The sequence below is a fragment of the Mercurialis annua genome, linkage group LG5, assembly GCF_937616625.2.
Source record: "Mercurialis annua linkage group LG5, ddMerAnnu1.2, whole genome shotgun sequence".
In the NCBI taxonomy this organism is placed as follows: Eukaryota; Viridiplantae; Streptophyta; class Magnoliopsida; order Malpighiales; family Euphorbiaceae; genus Mercurialis; species Mercurialis annua.
This window is the reverse complement of record NC_065574.1, coordinates 53,506,188-53,528,996: the sequence shown is the minus strand read 5'-3', so window position 1 is coordinate 53,528,996 and position 22,809 is coordinate 53,506,188. Positions and strand designations below refer to the sequence as shown.

The 22,809-nt window shown below is 32.7% G+C and overlaps 3 protein-coding genes and 2 long non-coding RNA genes across 6 annotated transcripts; 4 read left to right on the top strand and 1 right to left on the bottom strand.

The window, feature by feature from the left end:
- The first annotated feature begins 672 nt into the window (after positions 1-672).
- Positions 673-3,220, top strand: LOC126682345 (uncharacterized protein ycf23-like). Its single transcript, XM_050377994.2, has 9 exons — positions 673-912; positions 1,004-1,069; positions 1,516-1,590; positions 1,779-1,841; positions 1,921-1,980; positions 2,049-2,138; positions 2,257-2,364; positions 2,757-2,879; positions 2,969-3,220. Exons 1-9 carry the CDS (start codon positions 709-711, stop codon positions 3,098-3,100), a joined length of 921 nt encoding a protein of 306 aa, XP_050233951.1. The 5' UTR covers positions 673-708; the 3' UTR covers positions 3,101-3,220.
- A 347-nt stretch (positions 3,221-3,567) lies between these two features.
- LOC126682346 (high mobility group B protein 14) lies at positions 3,568-6,299 on the bottom strand. 2 transcript variants are annotated; one of them, XM_050377995.2, is made up of 6 exons: positions 6,125-6,299; positions 5,838-5,948; positions 4,359-4,416; positions 4,173-4,217; positions 3,922-4,002; positions 3,568-3,819 (listed from the first exon to the last, which is right to left on the bottom strand). In XM_050377995.2, exons 1-6 carry the CDS (start codon positions 6,196-6,198, stop codon positions 3,769-3,771), a joined length of 420 nt encoding a protein of 139 aa, XP_050233952.1. In that variant the 5' UTR covers positions 6,199-6,299; the 3' UTR covers positions 3,568-3,768. The 2 variants fall into 2 exon arrangements, with proteins under 2 accessions (XP_050233952.1, XP_050233953.1); XM_050377996.2 differs by having other exon boundaries at positions 5,834-5,948; positions 6,125-6,236.
- Positions 6,300-6,783: 484 nt separating this feature from the next.
- LOC130014639 (uncharacterized) lies at positions 6,784-10,196 on the top strand. Its single transcript, XR_007641143.2, has 4 exons — positions 6,784-7,056; positions 7,135-7,211; positions 8,620-8,692; positions 9,177-10,196. It is a non-coding gene; the product is annotated as an uncharacterized LOC130014639 (long non-coding RNA).
- Positions 10,197-13,880: 3,684 nt separating this feature from the next.
- Positions 13,881-16,616, top strand: LOC126680424 (uncharacterized). Its single transcript, XR_007641144.2, has 4 exons — positions 13,881-14,154; positions 14,233-14,309; positions 15,718-15,790; positions 16,275-16,616. It is a non-coding gene; the product is annotated as an uncharacterized LOC126680424 (long non-coding RNA).
- A 1,121-nt stretch (positions 16,617-17,737) lies between these two features.
- LOC126682157 (3-oxoacyl-[acyl-carrier-protein] synthase I, chloroplastic) lies at positions 17,738-21,895 on the top strand. The gene is made up of 7 exons (XM_050377741.2): positions 17,738-18,339; positions 19,137-19,568; positions 19,804-19,977; positions 20,838-20,951; positions 21,094-21,195; positions 21,326-21,392; positions 21,489-21,895. The coding sequence occupies exons 1-7, from the start codon at positions 17,890-17,892 to the stop codon at positions 21,554-21,556; spliced, it is 1,407 nt and encodes a 468-aa protein (XP_050233698.1). The 5' UTR covers positions 17,738-17,889; the 3' UTR covers positions 21,557-21,895.
- Positions 21,896-22,809: the final 914 nt, after the last annotated feature.

The window sequence follows — 22,809 nt, the reverse complement described above, 5'->3', positions numbered from 1 at the left end:
TCATTGAAAAATATTAATTTCTCGCATTAACTTATAGGTTACTCAAATATTATAGGAAATGAAAATTTATTGCTCCATCTTCTATTAATAAATTTAAATTAACCAATTGTTGAAAAATAAAAATTTAAAAATAATAAATAAAATGTTCTAGTATTTAATTAGTTGAACTCATAATTAACGATAGTCTCTCTTTCACTTTCACTTTTTTAGCTTGTATGTATTCTCCTTTTGACTTCTATTTTGTGGTAGTGTTGTCTTTATTACTTTTTCAACTCAATTATTTTTAAAATTTAATGATTTTCCATTTAATACTAATTTAATATAAAATAATTCAAATATCCTCATAATAACATTAAATATAGTAATTCTTTAATGATTTTTAAAAAGATATAGAGATATTGTTAGATATTTATTAAATTAATTATAATTAACGAATTTTTTTAATTCTTATAAAAATGCTACTTTTATATAACTATATTTAGCCGCCACATCATTAAATCTTGGCGGAATTCTATCAAGTGGCATCAGGGACATATAGATCCAAAATAAAATGTTGAGGAAAAAATATAATTTTCAATTAAAGTTTAGGAATTATCGCGAGAGATGCAAAATTTGAAGGACTCTAGGAGAAAATTATCCTATTATTACAGAATAAAAGCTGACTGCCAAATAATATCTTATCTCTTCCTTCCCAAGAGAAAACAGAAGATGAATTCCTCAATCTTCTCACCAATTTCATCATCTTCTCACACTCTTTTGAAGCAAAATCATAACACTTTTCTTGGTAATTTTCTACCTTCAAAACCATATTTATCTCTTAAAAGAACTCCTTGTCTAACTACTACCAAAGCCATTCTCTCAACTACCAAACAAACTGTACTAAAACACTTCCATGAACGAACTGCACTCAAGGTCCCAATTCTTGTTTTAATTTAATTAGAAGTTCGGTCCGTCGTGAGAACGGCTAGTTATATTTTTACTGCTGCTGTATTCTGTTGTGCAGATCATCTCAGGGCTGCAGAATTTCGACAAGGACAGTGTTGCTTCAGTTGTTACTGCTGCAGACAAGGTTTGGTTCTTTGTTTCATTAAGGCCAAACCTTTTATAAAAGTTTCACAAAAGTCCTGACCTTTCAATTTTGTCGATTTTGGCCAAAAACTGATTATTTGGTTTCATAAAAGTCTCAACCTTTCAATTTTGTCGATTTTGGCCAAAAATGAATTATTTGGTTTCACAAAAGTTCTGACCTTTCAATATTTGGCATGCCATATAGGCGCCACATAGGCGTCACATAGGCAAATTGAAATCAAATTGAGAGTTGGCCACAATTGAAACCAAATAATTTGTTTTTGGTCAAAATCGACAAAATTGAAAGGTCGGGACTTTTGTGAAACTTTTATAAAAGGTTTTGGCCTTTTTATGACATTTGGCCTTTCATTAATTTATTATATTAATTGTCAACATTTTTGGGTCTTTCTGATATAATAATATCATTGTATGTAATGAAATTTACAGGGAGGAGCTACTCATGTAGATATTGCCTGTGACCGTGAACTAGTCAAGCTTGCCATTAGCTTAACTTCTCTGCCGGTAATTCAGGGTTATTAGCCCGTACCATACCGAATTTTTACCCCTAGTTTTAATTTGATATCAAGACATTCGTATCGTAAATTTAGTTTACACTTCAGACAAATTATGCTGACGTTAATATCTGATTCAGCGACGGTATTTGTCTAAACATTTGCATGAATCTGACTCGAAGTTGGCCTCGTTTGCAGGTCTGTGTTTCTTCTGTCGATCCAGCTGCATTTGTAGCTGCTGTTGAAGCAGGGGCACTAATGGTTTGATTGCCATTCATTTCTCGTCATTTTCTTAGTCATATATGAAATCTGAATGCAAAATTTGTATGCCTATATGCAGGTGGAAATCGGGAATTATGATTCGTTTTACGACTCGGGAATTGTATTCTCCCCGGAGCAGGTATAAACACAAGTAATTTTAGTTGCAGCATAATTATTGAGTGCTCATTGTTGCTGCAAGTTATGCAGATATTGAGTTTAACAAAGGAGACTAGGAGGATTCTTCCATCAGTAACTCTATCAGTCACTGTGCCTCACACATTAAGCCTCCCTGACCAGGTATAAGTAACACGAACAAGCTTAGTTTATTGTGATTTTTAATAATTATTACGGAATGGGAAAATTGAACCTGAAACACTCGGGCGGTACGTTTTACTTGATGTTGCTTGATGAATAGGTCAAGCTAGCAGAGAAATTGGAAGAGGAAGGTGTTGACATTATTCAAACTGAAGGAGGGAAATGTTCTAATCCTTCAATGTCTGGTGTTCTTGGGTTGATTGAGAAGGTGAAATGAAATAAATCTTTCCTCTTAAAACTAGGATTCCTTACAAATTTATTCACAATATATATAAAAAAAACTATAATTCTATTACGTTATTTTATTCACCATTTTTTTTTACATTCTGCGTCAGTTTCAAAATCCGGTGATTTCAGTAGGCAATCATTGGACACAACAAAACGACATGCACTCATGTGAGTCACATCAGCTGAAAATCGCCGAATTTTGAAACAGTAATATGATTGAAAGAAATTGTCAACTTTAAAAAATGTGATAGACTTGCAATTTCATTAATTTAGTTGCAATTAACCCAAACTATAATGATATAGCAATCTAAGTCGGGCAAGTTTATTTTTATTTTTAATCACGAATTTGCTATCATCATACTGTATTTCCAGGCGTCACCAACCTTAGCTGCAGCGTATTCAATTTCAAGAGCTGTCAAGATTCCGGTTATGTGCGCGTCCGGACTTAGTGCAGTAACAGCACCGATGGCTATTACAGCAGGGGCTTCTGGTGTGGTAAGTAAGCAAGCCATGCACAATTGCTTGATCGAACGAATTTGATTTACAAGAACGGTCACTAACAGTAGCTTCAATTTGTTTCACAGGGTGTAGGCTCAGCAATCAACAAGCTAAATGATGTAATTGCAATGATTGCAGAAGTTAGAAGTATTGCAGACTCTTTAGGCAATTCAGTCAATAGAATTGCCACAACTGAAGAGAAAAATTTGACAGTATAATGCAGTTAGTATCTTTCTATTTAGGACTATGAGGAGTATAATTTCCCAGTGAATTGCCGAATGTCAATCCTAGTGATCAAACAGAAAACGCAATAAGAAAAATCATATTAGAATTCCTAATTTCGTTAGTTTGCATTATTTTTCTTTCTTGATAGTAAATCAGAAGAATCCACTTTAATGCTGAGAGGCTGTAATGCCATATATAACCCATTCTTACAATGTTCCGTTTCAGAAAATGAAAGAAACTTTGAAACTCAGAAACTCTAATATTTATAAATAATTCTTGTAAACAAATTCGTTTCCGTTTCAGCATTTCTATTTTTGAGCAACATAGTCTAAAACTATTGCTGGCTCAAAATAACTAATCTTCAAAGCAATGATTGGTCAACTCGACCCTAGAATAATGACAGAGATTAAGGCAAAAACTAATTCCGGAAACTGATCACTCCTTTTCATTCACTCAAATATTCATGCACATTAATTGTCAACTATGTCAGTAAATCAGCTACATGCAATTCCAAGTTCGAAATTTACACAGGAATCCCACAAACAGATGACTCGAATGTAAGAGAAGACTGATTTGGTTCATAGATTGATATACAGTTTGCCTCTATGCACTTCCTACTCCTATGAAAACAATGATTATACAACACAACAATCCTAAAAGCTTACTCATCGAAATCAGAGTCATCAACAATTTCATCAAATTCGCCGCTTTCCTGCATTGACAAACATGTTTAAGAATAATAATATGTTCTATCACAGATAAATGCATATAGCTAGAATTCCAGAACAAGAACAAGATGTAAAGAGGGTAATACCATTTTCTTATTATACTCTGCTGTAGCTTTATCAAACACTGCCCTTTTTTGGGTGGCAATATCGTAGTACTTGACTTTTTCCTATGGCAAGAGATAACAGAGTCAGAAGACTATATAAACAATCTTTATCTCATGACTGAACCAAAAATATGCATAATGTAAATATTTTAAAAAATCCACTAATATCGACTCGATAGTCCGTGCAGAGTTACATATATAAGTTAAAGTATGTTGATCTAACATGCACAAACCTCATATGTCATCGTTTTCCACTTCTCACCACATGCCTTGCCAATCTGAAAGTAAAAAAATACAGTTCAGTAATTGCACATAAGGAAATAATGAAGGTTTATATAGATTATAGAGGGCAGGAGAGAGAGAGAGAGAGAGTTGAATTGATGAACTAAGGCATGTGTTACTCCAACAAATAAACATACTTCACGCATTGACTTCACATTTGGATTCTGCTCTTGAAAATCCTTACGGAAATCCTCCCTTTAGAAGCAAAGAAAATCCAGTTAATACAAAGGGATAAAAAGCTTAAAAGTTTTTGGCCGTAAATATGCCAAACAAACCAATCACCAAGAACAATTCAAGCTCATATGCTTACAAGTAGCACTATCAATCTAACTCAAAAAACATAAGCAATAGTTTTTAAGGCGAAGACCAGCAAAGGAGCTCAACTTGTCAGATGAAAGCTACATCTACATGAAATTATCAGATGAATGTAGCTGGAATATTATTCATGAGAAATGCTAAAAAGGAACTTATGTTAAGAAAAAGAGTAAAATGGCATCTTCTCAAAAACAGAAACTAATGTAATAAACATGAAAGATCAACCTAAGCAATTATTCATGTAAAAACCCAGAACTCGTGAAGTAATTTTTCAATTTTTACAAAATCTCTAAAATTTGGTCAATAGAATCATCCACTGTTTGCTATAATACACCAAAACTAGCTTAAGGTCATCACATTTCCTTTACATCCAAATGCCAAATGGTTAAAGGAAGACTAGATTCAGGGCTTTCCCATTTCCAAAGTGAACAGATCTTCTCTTGTAATTTGCATAGCAATTTCTGTCCTTCTATATAGGGAATTCAACATTATCCACCTAAGGGTTGTTAGATGATGCATGCAGTTAGTAAAGGGATCAGCTCCACTAAATTGCAAACACACTGATGGAGTAATAGCCACACTGATCCACCGAAACATATGACTAGCGCCACTTCTATTGCTCCATACACACAATTACTTACCCGAAAGTTGAAATAATAAGATACTTTTTAAACTCATTGGAATCGCAACCAAACACACAAAGGCAACTCACAAATGCAAAACACATGATATGCTACAACAAAAGTGAAGGCAAACAATATGGTACCATACTTCCAACTAGTAAAAGTTAAGGAAAATACTATATTATTCCCAACAAAGAAAAACTATCATAAATTCTTGGGTTATTTGAATATAAAATCCCAACTTTTCAAGTTTGTAGCGATTTAAGCACAACGTCTACAACTTGGCAGAAAGGCCCAACTTTTCATTTTTCGACATTTTCCAGCACCAAGGTATTTTTTTCTCTACAAACCATGTCGTTTTGGCGGTTTCAAATGACTGAAACGACATCGGACAATGACTTTAGTCTCCAAAATGCCAAAAAATAAGAGATTGAGCTTTTTGTATACCAAGTTTTGAACAATGTGCATAAATAGTTAGAAATGCGGTTGAGATTTTACATGCAAATAATCCTAAATTCTTATCTCCTATACTTAAGAATTTACATTTAAAGAAAGACCACCGTATATGTCCCGATGCCCTAAAATTTCAACTAGATAGACAGCCAAACAGACAAAAATTGCAAATTGTCAAGCAAAAACCCTAACAAACAAGATAATGGAAGGGAAGAACTCACATACAGGAAGTAGAAGAAAGCAGTAGGCGGTTTCTTGGGCTTCTTAGCATCAAATTTTTCAGTTTTCCTCTTTGAAATCCTTGTTGCCTTCCTTTTCTTATCACTATCTTTAACACTACCAAAAAAACACCACATGCATACAAAAAAAAATGGGTATAATCAGTAATCTAATGAGTAGAATCTTTCAAAGTTTTAAATTCCAACATTAACCTAATTTTAAAATCATTAACTGCTTTATCTTATTTTTCAAATGCAAATAAGCCTAAAGAATTGTAAAGAAAAAATTGTTACCCATTTGATTTAGTAGTAGATGAAGCTGATGATGAGCTACTGCGTTTCTTTGAATTTGAATTTATCTTCACCATTTTTAAATTTAGTTTACAGTTTTAGTTCTTAGCTCTGTTCTCCGTTTCCTCTGTATTTAGCGCTCTTGTTGCTGCGTCTGCGTGCACAACATGAAAAGAAATACGGTGCCGTTTCTTCTGGCTGGTTACCTATATATGTGAAACGCTGCGTTTTAGGCCTATGATCAGTTGTTTGGCGGCTAACATCTGATAATGGCTTATGTATAGTTCGGGCTGTCTGATGCCATTTGACAAAAAGCCCAATCCTACGAATAGCCCATTCTTAATCTTGTCTATGTCTAGCCCAATCTTACTAAACCATATTTTAATTTATTTATTATGTACATATTCTTAATATCTTACTAATTCTTTTAAAATTCACTAGATTTCAGAAAAATGGAATCTACAAGAGTCAAAATGTAATACCCCGTATTTTTTTTCATTACTATTAAATTATTTCAGATTTAAATTTTAAATTTTTACATTCCGTCAAGTTTAGGTAATTTATTATATATATATATATATATTTTAGTCGTTCGTTGTTACGGCCATAGTTCGATTCGTATTTGATTTGTATTATTATTTAAACCCATGCAAGCCCATGAATTATGCAAAGCCTATGCATAATATTAACCTATAATATTAAGCCCATGCAAATTGCCCATGATCATTGTTTCACTTATGTACAGGTATGGCCTGTTTAATTTTGTTAAGTCTATTGTTATTATCTTGCCCGTTGCTTTTATATTCCTTCCATTTATATCACGTTTTCTTAACCTAATTTATTCATCACTTAAACCTAACCCTAGCCGTCAATTTTATCTCAAAACCTCTAAAACATCGCTGTTCAAATCATCCTCTTTATGCTCGTGAAATTAGGTAAGAATCATTGTTCATATTTCAGTTTTTGACTAAAATTGATACTTGCGTATTCTTAATCGTACTCTCTCGTTATAGCGTTATATTTGGATCCGTCTTGTCCCTGTGATACTAGACTCACGCCTCTACGATTCTCAACTTCGTTTTCTCATTCGGTACGTAAATCATTCCGCTATAGACGCCGCCGTTTCATCGCTTTTTGAATATGTTTGGTTCTATTTTCATATGGTTGTCTCTGCATATTGTTTTGTTCTTGATGGTAGTAATTTTCATTCTTGGTTTGATTAGGTGATGATTTCAGTAAGCTATATTTAAGATGGGTTAAGATTTGTTGAGTTTTTCCTGTGTTGTTAATTATTGATTAGAGGATGATAGATTGTCACTGTTAGCTAGCTTGAGATATTGTCTGGGTTTTGTTTGTCGTTGTTTTGGAGTTTAATTAATGAATTGATATCTTGGTTATGTTTTATGTTGGCAGATTTAATTTGTATTTAAAATTGGCATGTGGCTTGGATGTTTGATTATTGAAATTATTATTGGCCATGAATTGTGTTCTTGGCTATGTTTTATTCTTTTGTTTAATAATTTGGCGTCAGTGGCTTATTCAATTGTTTGGGTTTGTATGAAAGGTTGATGGTGATGAGGTGTCAATTAATGATTGGCTTATTGAGTGTTCTCTTGGTTTATTGGCTATTTTAGCCACTAAATTATTTTGACTTAATTCTAATGATGCTTTAACTTTGTTATTAACTATTTCATTTTCATTTTTATTTTAATCTACGAAATTGATTTCGATTTATTAATTAGCAACTTGAGTAATATTATTATTTATAAATTAAAATTACTTTGGGCATTAATATTTTAAATTTAGATTTAATATTAATCTTTTTATAATTTAAATGATTTTTAGATTTAATTAAATTATTGACTTTGATTTCTAATTGGAGATTTTATTTTAATTTGAAAGATTTTCAAATTAGTAATATTATTATTAAAACCTAAAAATAATATTTGAATGTTTAAAAATTAAATTAATAATTATTAATAATTATTATTTAATTGTTATATTGATATTTTGGCTTAGAATGCCTTGGAATTAAATTTATATTTTAGCTTTGTTTGTTATTTAATTAATTGAGATAATTGCCGGTAATATTTAATTACTTGAGTTTCAAGCTATTGAGTTCTATTTTGATATTAATTAATATTTTATTTAATATTAATTATAAATTGTGGTTTATAAACTCTGGAATATTAGTTGGATCGGTTTGGACTTGGGTCACCGACATGTGGATTTAGCTTGGTAGTTTTGAAAAACTCGGCTAACCCACTATTTGAGTAATTGATTTTATTTATCAATTAAATATTATTTTAATAATATTTTCGGATTGGACTTAAGGCGAACTCAATAGTCTTGAATTAATTACGGCATTATAATTTAGTTGAGAATTGTGTTTCTCTGTGTGTTATTTAATTGTCTGATTAATTGTGCTAGTCCTACGTGGTGTCTAGTATTCTTAGAGTTAGGGGTTGGAGCGATTTTAACGTATGATTTATTTTTAGACTCTTCGACTACTCGCGCTCCGGAGTCGAAACAGGGTTAGCTGTTTGCCAAGATCACGTGGATAAGCAAGCTGTGAGTTTATATTTACTATTTACCGCTTTATTAAGTAAATTGTTATTTTAATATTAAATATATATACTGTACGTATATTTCGAACTGTTTTTATATTATGGCTCTTAGTTGGAACGTGCTACCTAATGGGCATCATTAGGACTGCGTGCGCACCGGTAAAGATCTGGAAAAGGTAATTATGGTAATGTGGTAACTCGGTATGAGCATAGCTCTCGGGACCAAGTAGAGTAACTCGGTGTAGCTCGGCTCTCGGGACTCTGGTATAAGTGTGGTCAGTGGTAACTCGGTGTAGCTCAGCTCTCGGGACCAGACCTATTGGATTATGTTATTTATGTAGAATTGTGGATTAGGGTTCCAACTATTATCTGTAATATCGTTATTAAATGTTTTAAACGTTTTAAAGGTTTTCCACTTAATAAATGTAAATAGTGGTATGAACTCATCTCAGTATATCTGACCCCGTTGTTTTCCCAATTTTTCCCAGGGTTATGATCTGAGAGAGTCTGGTGATCTCCGCATTTACTTTTCCTCGGAGGTTCCATTTATTTTTATAAACTGTCAAACTATTTTATTCTTAGACCGCAGTAGTTGACTAGACGTCTTTATTATTGTTACAGTTGTATGTCGGATTGGTCTGACTGGTTATATTGCTCTGGCATGTTATGTATTTATTTCGGATTATTTATGTTATGCCTATTTTAGACCCGGAATTGAATAAGTATGTTATATTAACTGTTGATTATCATAACTGCTAGTTTAGGCTGAAGTCTCGGTTGCCCCCGAGCATTGGTTTTCTGCAGGTTTATGTATTTATGAATTAAATGAAAGGCTAGCTACGGGTTTCGGTACTACATTACCCATACCCTAGCGCCGGTCGCGATTCATGAAAATGGGTCGTGACAAACTTGGTATCAGAGCTTTAGTTTCGAACTAACGCCAAATTTTTTTTTTTTTCATGTTATGTGTTTATCGTTTTAAGGCATGTTAAGTGTTATTATTGTGTCATAGGATCTACTGCGGAATTAGGTTCATGTCTTGTCTTTGAAACGTCATCTTTTAAATTTTAAAACTTTCTGCCTACAACGATAGGATTGCGTCAAGTCAGTCATTATTTTTGCTTTGATTTGATGCTTTTATTGATGTTATTTCACTTGGATGATTTTAATTGCTTTTGATTTCTCGGGAAATCTTATTTGGTAATTTTCTTTAAGTCATGCTTTGGCATGATGTTATTTTCTTTTCATGTTGTTGATGTGTTTTACTGGGTGATAGTATCCTGGCTTTTATGCCTTTAATTAATTGTTGAGGTTGAATTATTTTATAAGTCTTTCTGGCGTTGGCCGAGAGTCTTGAATTTAAAAATGATATTTTTTCAGATTTGACACTGTTTCGGGTTTAAATGATTTTTAACTGATTTTTTTTTCTCCACGTTTTGTGGATTACGTTGCTGGCCACGTAATGGTTTTAAATTTTCTTAAGAAAATTTCTTTGGCCTAACTGGTATTATGACCCATATAGTTCAATGGGTAGTCTGTACATGACACCCTAATATATTATTTTCCGTAATTTCACCAGTGAAATGAAATCCGTTTATTTCAAAGTTTTACATTTGACTAAGGATTGAAAAAGGGTTGTTATTTTGAAATAAAATGAAATTTTTGTATTTTAAAAAAATTAAAATGCTACGTATAGCTTGGTGTTTTCAAAATGATTGTTTTGAAATAATATAATTTTTAAAGGCGATACCGATTTGATAATTTAACATTAATTTTGAAATTTTACCATATTTTGATTTGTCAACACTTTGGTGTTGTTGGTCTTATACTTGATTTACTAATTTTGATTGAAGCCAATGTTTCTGAAAAGATTGTTAAAGAATAATTGTTTTTCCACTTGGGCGATGAGTTAATGTTATTATTTTGGATGAGGTCGAGCCACCTATTTTGAAAATATTGAGATTTATTTTCAAAAGGCGTTCTTTTCGGATTTGAAAATGTGTTGCATACGTTTTATAAATGGATATTATGGGTTTGACTTGGGTCACCCAAATTTAGAGTTGAGCTTGGAAGTGGTAATCACTCAGCTAACTCGGCGGTTTTAATTTGAGACGTTCGGAAAGAAGTATATCTATTGTTTTATAAAAGAGGTGTTCCGAAAAATGATTTTTAATACTATGGGGCTCGACATGAACTTGAAATCTATTTTGTAAGTTTTTTTTTAAAGTGGGTTTTGATAAGTACTTTTTGACCAATATCTTTATATTTTGAGTTAAGTTGATGTATTGAAAATATTATTGTGTGATTTAAATTTTCATCAATTACAGGTTGTTTTGAGTTGTCACTATGTCGATAGGAATTCGTTGACCATATAAGATGTTGCATGATTAATTATTTGGAATTATATTGGATAGCTACCCTAATGAATGATTGTTTTACTGCAAGATGCTTAAGTGTTTTTCGGATGTGTGATCAATTCTTGACCTATATTACTGTGTTATTATTCTTGTCTCTAGTGTTTGATTAAGTTATGCCTTATCATTTTTTGTCCTCGTTGACCTCATTGTGTGGAGTAGCACGTGAGGGCATTCCTCGCTAGTTTTCTTTGGCTTAATTTTGGTATTGGTGTCGATGTGCGATTCGAACCTTCGTTTTCTTTTACCCTGCGATTAGTTTTGATGTTATAATTGTTTTAGCCGGATCTAGCGTTTGACCCTGGAAATCGAAGTGATTAATTTTTCTTATCAATAAATTTGAGGAGCGATTCTCAAGAGCTGTTCTCAGATTCGAATCCTGAAACTGTCCTGGTCGGAGGAAGGCAAATAAATTACTCAGCACCGGTGGAATAATTCTTCTCGTGTGGGTTTACCTCGTGCGTGAAATTTTGAACGTTATGTGTTTCTACGTCGGACTCGTTTGTAATAATTTGTTGTAGTCGAAAGTTCAGCTGTTAGTGTTCTAGAATTAGATATGGAATCTGTGAATCGAGGTTGATCAGTGTAGTAATACAATAGTGTTTTCTTTAGATAGATCGGTGAAATATCGAAACTGATATTGAAGCTGTGAAGGCGGTCGTGATGCTTTGATGCCTTTGGAAAATTTTCAAATTGATTTGAAGAGAAATTCGTTGTTAGGTAAATTTTAGTTTCGTTGTCGATTTTAGGTTATTTCGTTTTGACAATTCAAATTGGTGGAATAGGATAATGGAGATGGGCAAATATGTCAAGATGGACGAATGCACGTCTCACAGAGTGTAATGTCTAGAAAATATTTCAAAGAAAAATTGATTTCAAATATTAACTTGTTAAAGAAATTGAAATGTTTCATCACGTAATTGTGCCCAGACATGTCATGAACATGCATTTGAAATGCCACGAATAGGAAACTGCATTAAGCATTGAGTATAATCACTAATTAAAAGAAAAATAAAAAAATTGATACATGCATTTAGTACATTCATCACGGCATTAAATTATTAGGGTTGAATGCAACTCTTTGGGGATGAGAGCTGTCATCACCCTGGCGCACAATTATGTAAAATAAATTTTATCAGTAAGCCTTTCAAGAAAAATGTTTTGTTATAAACTCGCGAGTTACATTGTGAAAATGGTGTTTAAAAAGTTGATAAATTTCAAACGGTTTTGAAATTTTGGTTGGTATCTAGACAAGTACTCTGTGATGACGGTGGTGATTTAAGCGAAATTGCATTATAAGGATTTAATTTATATCATTGGAGTATTCGTATTTTAAAAAGGAGAGCTATAGTTATAAGGTTGTACTCGAGGTTTAGTTGTGGTGAATGCGAAAAAATATTGAGTCCGGATTGAAGAATTGTGTCAGCTTAGAGTATATAAATTGAGGAGTTTGTTTTAAGAACATTGGTTATACTCTGCGTGCGTTTTTATAAAAAAAAAACTGTACTTAAAAGAAATTTTGTTTTTTTTTTATAGATTCGATATATGTTTAAAACGTTTTTGTAAACAAAAGGGTTCTTATTTGCAAAATTTATTTTGGAGATAGCGATGAAATTTTGACAACTTGATTTAGTGTGCTTTTTATGTCTGAGTTCGAAAAGTTGATGGTATTGTCGAGCTGATCTTAGTTGATTGAATCGAGACGATTCTAGTGATGTTTAGTTTTCAGCCGTTATTTTGTGAGAGCATATTTGATCAAGATGACATTTGATTTGTTGTTAAGTATTTCTCGTATGAAGTAATTAGTGTTGTGACCACTATAAGTGATATAGTGCGTAGGTGTTAGGGGATGTAAGATTATTTTCAGTGATAGTGTCTGTATTCGGTTTGTAGTATTGGACTTTGACTTAGTAAGATTACTATTCTAAATTTTGAGATTGTTCCTACACGTGTAGTGTTGCTTTGGTAGTCTTTGAGACTTGAGCCTGTTATTTTCGAAACTTTTCCTCGTATAGCGTATTGGTTATTCCCGGTTAGAAAATAAATTTTTAATTCGCTCACCCGTGGTGTTTGAGAAGTCGTTGATGTACCAAATTGTTGAACTCAGAATTATTTCGCGTATGCGTGTGGTGACCATTCGAGTTTTTTTTAAATCAGTTTTAAACGCGAGATCGAATTTCTCTAAGTTAGGGAGAATGCAATACCCCATATATTTTTCACCGTGTTTTTGGTTGATTTATGTTTCGTTTCGCTTTGACTCTCCTCAGTTTTCATTGTGGTAGAATTACCCTTGATGAGAGTTTGTTTAATGTAGTGAGATTGTGGTTGAATTAGACGGTGTTATTTTGTTTCTGTTGAGTTGTCACCTGGTCGTAAAGTGATTTTGGAAATCTAGAATTGTTACGATTAGTTGTTTTCTTTTGTTCCGTTGAGGATGCGTTGCTCCGTATTTTTAGAGTTACGTATGATTTTTTTTTTTTTTTTTTTTTTTTTTTTTTTTTTTTTTTTTTTTTTTGCAAGATATAATTGATTTTATATTAATTTGGTTTGTGGTAAATTCGAGGACGAATTTTTAATAAGTTTGGGAGAATGTAATACCCCGTATTTTTTTTTCATTACTATTAAATTATTTCAGATTTAAATTTTAAATTTTTACATTCCGTCAAGTTTAGGTAATTTATTATATATATATATATATATTTTAGTCGTTCGTTGTTACGGCCATAGTTCGATTCGTATTTGATTTGTATTATTATTTAAACCCATGCAAGCCCATGAATTATGCAAAGCCTATGCATAATATTAACCTATAATATTAAGCCCATGCAAATTGCCCATGATCATTGTTTCACTTATGTACAGGTATGGCCTGTTTAATTTTGTTAAGTCTATTGTTATTATCTTGCCCGTTGCTTTTATATTCCTTCCATTTATATCACGTTTTCTTAACCTAATTTATTCATCACTTAAACCTAACCCTAGCCGTCAATTTTATCTCAAAACCTCTAAAACATCGCTGTTCAAATCATCCTCTTTATGCTCGTGAAATTAGGTAAGAATCATTGTTCATATTTCAGTTTTTGACTAAAATTGATACTTGCGTATTCTTAATCGTACTCTCTCGTTATAGCGTTATATTTGGATCCGTCTTGTCCCTGTGATACTAGACTCACGCCTCTACGATTCTCAACTTCGTTTTCTCATTCGGTACGTAAATCATTCCGCTATAGACGCCGCCGTTTCATCGCTTTTTGAATATGTTTGGTTCTATTTTCATATGGTTGTCTCTGCATATTGTTTTGTTCTTGATGGTAGTAATTTTCATTCTTGGTTTGATTAGGTGATGATTTCAGTAAGCTATATTTAAGATGGGTTAAGATTTGTTGAGTTTTTCCTGTGTTGTTAATTATTGATTAGAGGATGATAGATTGTCACTGTTAGCTAGCTTGAGATATTGTCTGGGTTTTGTTTGTCGTTGTTTTGGAGTTTAATTAATGAATTGATATCTTGGTTATGTTTTATGTTGGCAGATTTAATTTGTATTTAAAATTGGCATGTGGCTTGGATGTTTGATTATTGAAATTATTATTGGCCATGAATTGTGTTCTTGGCTATGTTTTATTCTTTTGTTTAATAATTTGGCGTCAGTGGCTTATTCAATTGTTTGGGTTTGTATGAAAGGTTGATGGTGATGAGGTGTCAATTAATGATTGGCTTATTGAGTGTTCTCTTGGTTTATTGGCTATTTTAGCCACTAAATTATTTTGACTTAATTCTAATGATGCTTTAACTTTGTTATTAACTATTTCATTTTCATTTTTATTTTAATCTACGAAATTGATTTCGATTTATTAATTAGCAACTTGAGTAATATTATTATTTATAAATTAAAATTACTTTGGGCATTAATATTTTAAATTTAGATTTAATATTAATCTTTTTATAATTTAAATGATTTTTAGATTTAATTAAATTATTGACTTTGATTTCTAATTGGAGATTTTATTTTAATTTGAAAGATTTTCAAATTAGTAATATTATTATTAAAACCTAAAAATAATATTTGAATGTTTAAAAATTAAATTAATAATTATTAATAATTATTATTTAATTGTTATATTGATATTTTGGCTTAGAATGCCTTGGAATTAAATTTATATTTTAGCTTTGTTTGTTATTTAATTAATTGAGATAATTGCCGGTAATATTTAATTACTTGAGTTTCAAGCTATTGAGTTCTATTTTGATATTAATTAATATTTTATTTAATATTAATTATAAATTGTGGTTTATAAACTCTGGAATATTAGTTGGATCGGTTTGGACTTGGGTCACCGACATGTGGATTTAGCTTGGTAGTTTTGAAAAACTCGGCTAACCCACTATTTGAGTAATTGATTTTATTTATCAATTAAATATTATTTTAATAATATTTTCGGATTGGACTTAAGGCGAACTCAATAGTCTTGAATTAATTACGGCATTATAATTTAGTTGAGAATTGTGTTTCTCTGTGTGTTATTTAATTGTCTGATTAATTGTGCTAGTCCTACGTGGTGTCTAGTATTCTTAGAGTTAGGGGTTGGAGCGATTTTAACGTATGATTTATTTTTAGACTCTTCGACTACTCGCGCTCCGGAGTCGAAACAGGGTTAGCTGTTTGCCAAGATCACGTGGATAAGCAAGCTGTGAGTTTATATTTACTATTTACCGCTTTATTAAGTAAATTGTTATTTTAATATTAAATATATATACTGTACGTATATTTCGAACTGTTTTTATATTATGGCTCTTAGTTGGAACGTGCTACCTAATGGGCATCATTAGGACTGCGTGCGCACCGGTAAAGATCTGGAAAAGGTAATTATGGTAATGTGGTAACTCGGTATGAGCATAGCTCTCGGGACCAAGTAGAGTAACTCGGTGTAGCTCGGCTCTCGGGACTCTGGTATAAGTGTGGTCAGTGGTAACTCGGTGTAGCTCAGCTCTCGGGACCAGACCTATTGGATTATGTTATTTATGTAGAATTGTGGATTAGGGTTCCAACTATTATCTGTAATATCGTTATTAAATGTTTTAAACGTTTTAAAGGTTTTCCACTTAATAAATGTAAATAGTGGTATGAACTCATCTCAGTATATCTGACCCCGTTGTTTTCCCAATTTTTCCCAGGGTTATGATCTGAGAGAGTCTGGTGATCTCCGCATTTACTTTTCCTCGGAGGTTCCATTTATTTTTATAAACTGTCAAACTATTTTATTCTTAGACCGCAGTAGTTGACTAGACGTCTTTATTATTGTTACAGTTGTATGTCGGATTGGTCTGACTGGTTATATTGCTCTGGCATGTTATGTATTTATTTCGGATTATTTATGTTATGCCTATTTTAGACCCGGAATTGAATAAGTATGTTATATTAACTGTTGATTATCATAACTGCTAGTTTAGGCTGAAGTCTCGGTTGCCCCCGAGCATTGGTTTTCTGCAGGTTTATGTATTTATGAATTAAATGAAAGGCTAGCTACGGGTTTCGGTACTACATTACCCATACCCTAGCGCCGGTCGCGATTCATGAAAATGGGTCGTGACACAAAACTTTAATAATAAGTAGATCCACAAACTGATTTTGATATTAAAATTTATATCATATAATTCAATTAAACTACCATCTAATATAAGTCTTTAATAAATAAAATAAACAGATTTTTTTAATGAAAATATGTGAATAAAACTCTTATAAACAAAAAATAATCAAAAATATTTAAAGTTCTCAATCTTTCTTTAATTTTTAATTTATACTAAATTAAAAATTACTTTTTGGATAAATATAAATAAAAATGATCATTTATTATATTTTATAAAATTATAATACTAATAATAAATAGCTGCAGTCAACTACCGCTGTTAAAAAAAATACAAACAATGGCAGTCAAAAACAGTCAATTTTTTTTTAATAGTATAAAAAAAGGTCTAATGTCTTAAAAAAACCCGACCTTTTAACCCCTTTTCAATCATATCCTGACGTTGAAAATTTGTCAATTTTACCTTATTTTGCATTTTTGTGTTTCAATTGTACCCTGAAAAATTAAATTAACGTCTTTTGCGTTTGGAAATTTGTTTAAAACATTTTACATGTCTCGCATATATTAATTGTATATTTTTAAAATTTATTTAAATTTAGTTAAATTAATTAAGAATTTAAATTAGTGTTAATTTTATTATGGTTTTTAGTTAGTTTTTAAAAATAAAGAACTTATTTATACTTTATTGAATAAAAAAGAATTTAATTTCATGTTTAGACTTAATTAATTGAATGGTTTCATCATTTAAGTAAAAAAATTAAAATATTGGGGTACAATTGAAAACGGAAAATTCAAAAGTGGGTAAAATTGATAAATTTTCAACGTCGGGGTGGAATTGAAAAAAAGTTTAAAGGTGAGGGGTTTTTGAGTGATTAGGCCATAAAAAAAAGACGGTTAAGAATTCTATTTTATTTTAGAAAATCGACTTAATTGCAGATTACGGGGTCACTTAAACGACAATAGTAACAAGACTAAAAACCCAGAAAACGACAATAGACTACAGCAGTCCACAAACAAACTGAAAAACCAAGGCCGCCACATCATTACACCCCGCCAACGTGGCAGAAGTTAGCTGAGAGTAGCTTAGCTAAAACCCAGTGCTATTTCATCGCTCTATATTTTCTCACACAATTCCTAGTAGTTATCGCCTCCACCACTTCCCCATCTCCACCACCACCGCCACCACAACCGCCGTGACAATCACAATGCAAGCCCTACAATCCGCTTCTCTCCGCCCATCCCCACTAACCCCCCTCCAAAAAACCACCAACAATGCAGCTAAACGCCCAATCAGAAAGGTCTCCTTCATCACTGCCTCAACAACGACGAACACGCCAATTTCAGCTCCGAAGCGAGAAAAGGACCCGAAAAAACGAGTGGTAATCACCGGAATGGGATTGGTATCTGTGTTTGGGAACGATGTGGATGTTTACTACGATAAATTACTGGCCGGAGAGAGTGGGATTGGGCTGATTGATAGATTTGATGCGTCGAAGTTTCCGACGCGATTCGGGGGGCAGATCAGAGGGTTTAGTTCTGAGGGTTATATTGATGGGAAAAACGATAGGAGGCTGGATGATTGTTTAAGGTATTGCATTGTTGCTGGTAAAAAAGCTCTTGAATCTGCTGATCTTGGTGGTGAGAAGTTGTCTAAGGTTTGTTTCTTTAAAGTTTTTGGATTTTTTTGGATATTTATTGTGTTTTTAAAGTTTGGATTTTGGATCTTAATTTTGTTTTAAGTTGTTTTGATTGATAAACCCATTTGGTTTTTGGTTTTGGATCTAATTGAAAGATTTGTAATTTGTTATTGTTAACTAGATTTTTTTTAATAAAGTTGGGACTTGGGACATTTAGGATAGTAATGCTGAACAGGCAGGACAAAATTGTGGTTGTCATGAATGGTTTATAGTTTATTGAGTTTATGTCATGTATTTTTTTGTTTTTTTAAGATTTGAATCTTATGCTTTGCATTTTTGAGTTACTCTTAAGGCTAAGTTGCCTGGAATTGATCCAATTTTGGAGCAAGTACTCTGAATATCAGTTCTGAATTCACCATGGCTACATGCTTCAAGCATACACGCGTGATTTATTTTCTTCTAGGTAGCACGAACGCGGACGAAACGGTACATGTTGATTGAATGAAGTGTCCGTGTTATTTAGATTTTCTTTCATCCACCATTTCAAAACTTTTAGCTTAGTACATTTGTTTTGATTTCTTATGCTTTGAAGTTAGTTCTGCTCCATTTTTGTTGTTAAGTTTTCATGTGATTGTAGAAAGACTAGTAAAATGCATGTGAATGTGAGATGATGATGCAATTTTGTTTCTATCTGGATGATCTAATAAAGTTTGTGACTTGTTCTCTTGAATTGAATATTTTGGCTGATATTGGAAAAAAGGTTCTGATAGATAGATGTCTTGGTTGCTTACTGGTTTATGTTTATGTGATTGCAGATTGATAAACAGCGGGCTGGTGTACTAGTCGGAACAGGGATGGGTGGTCTTACAGTCTTTTCAGATGGTGTTCAGGCTCTAATTGAGAAAGGACATAGGAAAATTACTCCATTTTTTATTCCTTATGCTATAACTAACATGGGGTCTGCCTTGCTAGCTATTGACCTTGGCCTCATGGGTCCAAATTATTCAATTTCGACAGCTTGTGCTACTTCTAATTATTGCTTCTATGCTGCTGCCAATCACATTCGTCGAGGTGAGGCTGAAATGATGATTGCTGGTGGAACTGAAGCTGCCATCATTCCGATCGGTTTGGGAGGTTTTGTAGCATGTAGAGCCTTATCACAGAGGAATGATGATCCTCAAACTGCTTCAAGGCCGTGGGACAAAGCTCGAGATGGCTTTGTTATGGGTGAAGGTGCAGGAGTCTTGGTAAGCTCGTTTGTATTGCTTTTACGACGGTAAATTATGTGCAATTGAAGCTTGCACTTTCAACCCTATATGAAAAGGACAGATTTTTCTATTTTCTTTACCACTGACCTGTTTTAGTACATTGGTCCTAAATTTTGGTCAGTAATTATATGACTTCTGCATGCATTCCCGTACTGTAGGTAGACATGTTGATAAAATAAAGCTTATTTAACTGAGTTTGTCATCTTTCTGGCAGGTGATGGAGAGTTTAGAACATGCAATGAAAAGGGGTGCACCAATTATTGCTGAGTATTTGGGAGGTGCTGTTAACTGTGATGCTCATCACATGACTGATCCGAGAGCTGATGGACTTGGGGTATCTACATGCATTGAGAGAAGTCTTGAAGATGCTGGTGTGTCACCTGAGGAGGTATTTACTTAATTTTCTAAAGACTTGATATTATTTTATGACAGTGGCCTGCATTGATGGAATTCAGATCACGTGAGCCGCATTTTCTTGTTGTACCTGATTGGTAGTCTCTATCAAATGATTATGCTCTAGCTTCATGACATGCTGCATTGGGTTTAAATTGGAGGTGACAAGATGGATGCTTTTAGTATTAGTATGATCACAAGCGAACATATAATGGCTGTGTTGCGGTTACAAGTATTGCTGAGGCATTTATCTGTAGTACTTTGTTTTTAAGAGAGAGTCAGTAAATGCAAATAATCATTCCCATCACGCCAAAGTCTAATGTGATCTGTCATTAAGACCGAGTCACATTCGACTAAAACTTGCCGTCTATATGAGATGAAGCACTTTCCAGAAGAAAAAATACATGCCCTATTCCTTAAAGTTGCTCATATATTAGTTTATGGTTGAAATATATTTACACCGGAAGGAAAGCAACAGTCGGTTTTTTATATTTATGTCGATGGAAGGACTTTGGTTCACTTTTAGATGTTCCTTGACTAGCTATACGATTTAAGTAAAGTTTATTCATAAAATGAATTAAAACTTGAACAACAATTGTTACCTCGTAAATTTGTCTAAAGTCTGCCTTCAACATCTCAGTCAATACTTCTTTTTCAAATATAAAAGTATAAATTTGAGAAAGGGGTCCCAACTATAATATCCTTTCTCAGTTTGTGGGGTTCATGACGGGTTGGAACATAAAATGGTACTTAGGCTGCAATTACCTTTTTCCAAGTTGCCTTGTGTCAATATTGTTATGATTTCCCTGAATAACATAGTTTTTACAAAGTAAACTAATGCTGTCTCGTTTGCAGGTTAACTACATTAATGCACACGCAACTTCGACACTTGCTGGTGACCTAGCTGAGATAAATGCTATTAAAAAAGTATTCAAGAATACTTCTGGGATCAAAATAAATGCAACCAAGGTAATTTTCGTATGTGGTGAATCATCAGATATATTTTTCTTTCTTACCTGAGTTTGAGCTCTCAGAAGGCTGTGGTGTTGATCTTTCACGATTCCGTGCTTAATTTTCTGCCGTTTGTTTTTTCATTCTTTATGTTTTGCAGTCAATGATCGGACATTGCCTTGGTGCTGCTGGAGGTCTGGAAGCAATTGCCTGTGTCAAAGCGATAAACACAGGATGGTTGCATCCTTCCATTAACCAATTTGTACGAGTTGAATCTTCTTTTTTTCTTGTTGTAATTGTCGTGTTTTTAATCATCTTTTTTTTTTCTTAATGGACGGGATTATCTTACGATAAATCTGCGACTGCTTGATATATGTTTTCCTTGCCTGCAGAATCCTGAGCCAGCAGTTGATTTTGACACTGTCGCAAATAAAAAGCAACAGCATGAAGTGAGTGTTGGTAAGATTCTTAAAACTCTTCAACAAGATGTATGCTTTCCGATTGGATCAATCAAGAATCTGAATTTATATTAATTTCGACTGTGGGTCTTTTCAGCTATCTCAAATTCCTTTGGATTTGGTGGACACAACTCGGTGGTGGCCTTTTCTGCGTTTAAGCCCTGAGCATCTAATGGCTTGTCGAGTTTATTCTATCAGCATTCAGGCTACGGATGCAATTTTTATGGTCTGAATTTCTCGACAGTTGCTTATAGACGAGTCATAGAGGCTGCTTCATCTTTGTTACTTGAGCTGCGGGTAGTCATTTCGATTTGTAGTTGTCATTTGACAATAATTTCGATATGAACTCTAAGTTAAAAAAGGTTCTTTTGTTATTTTATTTTAGTTGCATCTTAATTGTCACTTTTTTCGGAAATTTAGTTGTATGGTCACCTTATTTCTTCAGGTTAAATTTAATTTATGTAGTGGATGCAAGCAATTATGAAGCATTTTTGGAATTGTGTAGTTACCATCCTTTAGTTCTTTTGCTACAGCTCTTCAAACCCATTTTTGCTATTCTGTTGAGCACGGGCAGCATATTAGAATTAACATTTGTGTATCGAGAATTTTATCAGGTACCTCGTTGAGCAAAATAAATTTATGATATGCCCGTGCTCTTGTAGCACACCGGTAATAGCCACAGTTATTACCACAGACATCTTAGTAAGAGATCTCGAGTCCGAGCCTCATTCCCCCTCCCTAATTATTATTAAAAATAAATAAATTATGAGTCACATTCAGCACGAGGAAAATGGATTTTTGCATTTTTATAGAAAAATGTAATAACATTAAATATTTTTTAGTTTTTATTTTATTTTATGAAATGATGTTTTTTAGTTAAACTGAGCTTATCATGACAAAGTGGATAAAATCTACAGAGTTCGAAGTAAGATTAGTCTGAATTTAAATGTTGTCTTATAATTGAAATCCGTTCAAAATAACCTATAATAAAAAAAATACAAATTGCAGTTTTCTAGTAATAAAATGAAAAAAGAGGAATTTGCACAAAATACTCCTTTTTAAAAAATATTTGCAAAGATACTCCGCTTTTTTGAAAAATTATTTTTTTACCTTTTTTTCGAAAATTTATTTTTTTACTCTGAATTTTTTTGTAAAAATACTCCGTTTTTTTTAAACTGTTTGAAACTGTATTATAAACGGTTTCAAAGATGTCTACTTTAAAAAAAATTGAAATCTTTTGAAACTGAAATTGAAACTGTTTTTTAAAACGGTTTCAAATTATTTTTTTAAGAAACGGTTATAAACCGTTTAAAACCCAATTAGAAACCGTCTTTGAAACGGTGTATAAAGATTCAAATTTTATTTTATTTTTTGAAACCGTTTGAAACTATTAGAAATTGTATTTGACACGTTTTGTA

What these genes read in the sequence shown, in the direction of transcription:
- LOC126682345 (XM_050377994.2), top strand. Translation starts at nt 709, where the DNA reads ATGAATTCCTCAATCTTCTCACCAATTTCATCATCTTCTCACACTCTT. An exon ending in TTGTTACTGCTGCAGACAAG is followed by an intron (nt 1,070 to 1,515) that starts GTTTGGTTCTTT and finishes TGAAATTTACAG; the next exon opens with GGAGGAGCTACTCATGTAGA. An exon ending in TTAGCTTAACTTCTCTGCCG is followed by an intron (nt 1,591 to 1,778) that starts GTAATTCAGGGT and finishes CCTCGTTTGCAG; the next exon opens with GTCTGTGTTTCTTCTGTCGA.
- LOC126682346 (XM_050377995.2), bottom strand. Translation starts at nt 6,198, where the DNA reads ATGGTGAAGATAAATTCAAATTCAAAGAAACGCAGTAGCTCATCATCA. An exon ending in ATGTGAAGTCAATGCGTGAA is followed by an intron (nt 4,218 to 4,358) that starts GTATGTTTATTT and finishes TTTTACTTTCAG; the next exon opens with ATTGGCAAGGCATGTGGTGA. An exon ending in GGAAAACGATGACATATGAG is followed by an intron (nt 4,003 to 4,172) that starts GTTTGTGCATGT and finishes CTCTTGCCATAG; the next exon opens with GAAAAAGTCAAGTACTACGA.
- LOC126682157 (XM_050377741.2), top strand. Translation starts at nt 17,890, where the DNA reads ATGCAAGCCCTACAATCCGCTTCTCTCCGCCCATCCCCACTAACCCCC. An exon ending in CTGGTGTGTCACCTGAGGAG is followed by an intron (nt 19,978 to 20,837) that starts GTATTTACTTAA and finishes TCTCGTTTGCAG; the next exon opens with GTTAACTACATTAATGCACA. An exon ending in TCAAAATAAATGCAACCAAG is followed by an intron (nt 20,952 to 21,093) that starts GTAATTTTCGTA and finishes TATGTTTTGCAG; the next exon opens with TCAATGATCGGACATTGCCT.